The sequence below is a fragment of the Lytechinus variegatus genome, chromosome 11 (genome assembly GCF_018143015.1).
Source record: "Lytechinus variegatus isolate NC3 chromosome 11, Lvar_3.0, whole genome shotgun sequence".
Classification (NCBI taxonomy): domain Eukaryota; kingdom Metazoa; phylum Echinodermata; class Echinoidea; order Temnopleuroida; family Toxopneustidae; genus Lytechinus; species Lytechinus variegatus.
The window spans coordinates 19,919,767-19,922,518 of NC_054750.1; the positions used below are offsets into that span (position 1 = coordinate 19,919,767).

Sequence of the window (2,752 nt, forward strand, 5' to 3'; positions counted from 1 at the left end):
ACAACCTTTTCCAAATGTTACATCCAACCTTGTATAAAGCTGAATCCAACCTTTAAAGTGTTCGGTAGAACCATTTATAGTGGTAAATGCAACATTTAGAAAATGTTGTCACTCCTCCAACCTTTCAAATGTTAAGTTAACATTTCTTGTTTTTAGAGTGTAAAGACATGACCAAAATCGTCTTTTGAGGTGTGATTTTGATACTGCGGCGAGTGAACCGATGCAGCTAGCAAATTTTCAGTAGGTGGAAGAAAGAACTTATTGCCCAAACTTCAAGTAGTGTGTAATTATCACATCGCAGGCTATAGGACGATCACGATGGATTTTTTTTTCGATGGCTAAATCATAGTGGATTTGTAACGTAAACTACTATACTGTTAGTATCCAAATGTGAGCGAGCAAATTTTCCAGTCGATACGCCGTATCGAGCCCCTTCAAAATGTTTGGCTCATAACGCCAATGCTGGGACAACCCCCTTCAAAGAAACAAATAAAAATTAAATTTGAGCGGCCGATCGGGGAAAATAATGGGTGGAAAAATTCGCCCCCCTCCCTATTGGCGCGAGCTGGATCCGCCCCTGCGAAAGTGTGTATATTGGTTTAAAAAAATTAATAATAATCATATTGAAAAATCATTGGAATCACATATTCATAAATGGACTTGTTACTGCAGTGGATACATCCGTTGCAATAGGCTAAACGTAGTGATTTATCGATCACGGCCAAATTCTTGCAAGAAGTGATCACTCATTCTTGCATTTTAATTTAGAAGGCAAAATTATGCCAATTTAGGTACTGTGCAGCATTTAAAGATGAATCCACACGTCAACAGTAGTATTAACTACTTGATTAAAAAAAATTGTCTCTTGAAAAGTGGGAGGGGCGAGGATGATTGTACGTGCCATCACACCCCCCCCCCTCGGGATTTACGCCCTGCCATACCCGTGGGTACATCGGAAGCGCTAGCGAGGTTAAAGAGTCCGCGAAATTCACTTCCGGTTACACGTGAACATCATATTTTTGAATAAAAGCGAGTGATGATTCTCGAATTACAGTCATGTTTTCTCCAAATAAATCCAGTATTCGAGAGGCTAACGACCACCTTCAAGCGCTGTACCAAAGGATTAGTGAACTTGAGAACACTGTCAAAGAGCAGGCTTCTGCTATAATGCATCGAGATGAGATTAATCAAGCCAATGTCAAAGAAGCTGTAAGAATAAAGGACCTCGAAATCTCCGAGTTACACAGAACGGTGGCTGCTTCGGAAGCCCGGGTACAGAAATTAGTGACCCAAAACAAGGAAAAAGACGCTGAGATTGAGAGATTAAAAGCTAAAACTCAGCTCCTAGAAGATGCTTGTGATAATTTACCTGCCCTGGAGAGCTGTCTGTGGAGTCTGAAACAAGCAAATGACCTTATTATTAGCACAGGATCAGTTCGGAGTCGACATGGGAGTGCGAGATCACGGAGCGCCAGCGGACCGCTGAACCCGGCGTCTGCCTTGTCCAGCGGCCTGCATAATGACAAGGGTATGGAGGTTTCTGCGAGTGGAGATTCGGGGAGTTCGTCGACATTCACCGGGAATGGGCGTGTACCAGGCGGGACTTTCGTGAACTCTTACAGCGTAGCAGGGAATAGAAGCTTCTCAATATCAGATGTCGACGATGATGGAGAATCGACTACTGTATGACAAGAAAGAACAAAAACCACTCAAAAACATTCAGAAACTTGTATTTTTCAAAAATTCATTCAAATGAGACACGCGCATAATTTGTACAATTGTAAACAAATTTGGATTTTGAGGGCTGAGGTTGAGCTGTCTGAGTCCTATTTCTGTTTTAAATAGCCATCATCATCAATTTTAGTGTAGCTTTCATGAGGAAATAATACCAACAGGCATCACGCAGCAGCTTCCTGTGTGGAAATATTTGTTTTTTCTTTCAAATTCAACCAAATCTACCTGATGCCACTGCTGCCTCTGTATTGCGTTACTGCGTACATGATCCAGGATAAAATTGTCTTCTCTAATCGGCTCTTTATACTAGAGGCTCCAGCCACCGTTTTTATTTATCAGAGCTGAACCACTTGCCATAATTTGCTTTTTAATAGAACTTGTGGCCAGTTGACTAGTCAATAGTCATCTTAATGCACTGTGTCTGTGTAACCTCGTTGACACTTTATATTGTAATACAATACAATGCAGCAGTTAACAACATCTGAAGTTGAATTTGAACAGCTACTTTGCTGGAAGGTCCTGCATACATTTTTTAATGTATTTTAGAGATTGTAGGTAGATCGATATGCAAGAATGAAATGACACAGATGCATTTAAGAAATTGCCTTTGTCCAGAAGTTTTGGTAAGGAATTACATGTATGGTAGAATGGAAGTTATGTGGGGCAAATTTATTGTTATCAATGTACATACACACTGAAGAGTGTAGAAATTGGGGACACTGAAACATATTTTTATCGAATTGGACAGTACCATACTCGGATACTTGTTTGTTTTTACTTGCACGCTGTAAGCAATTTTTTATTGGATAATGTACATACATGTACACTTGCACGCTGCACTTCACCAGTACGACAATACACCAGACGGTGGACTGTACTGTTTCCAGAAGAAGAAGAATAGAATACTAGGCCAACATTTATACTTTTTATTCAAGTTGAAAACTGTTATTTTAATGATATCCTATCAGGTAAATTTACTATGTACATGGGCATGATATTTATGCCTGTATTTACAATA

The 2,752-nt window shown here is 39.9% G+C and overlaps 1 protein-coding gene across 1 annotated transcript; it reads left to right on the plus strand.

Annotated features, from left to right (window-relative positions):
* Positions 1-987: 987 nt before the first annotated feature.
* Positions 988-1,775, plus strand: LOC121424306. The gene has a single exon (XM_041619939.1). The coding sequence runs from the start codon at positions 1,057-1,059 to the stop codon at positions 1,687-1,689; it is 633 nt and encodes a 210-aa protein (XP_041475873.1). The 5' UTR covers positions 988-1,056; the 3' UTR covers positions 1,690-1,775.
* The last annotated feature ends 977 nt before the right edge of the window (positions 1,776-2,752 follow it).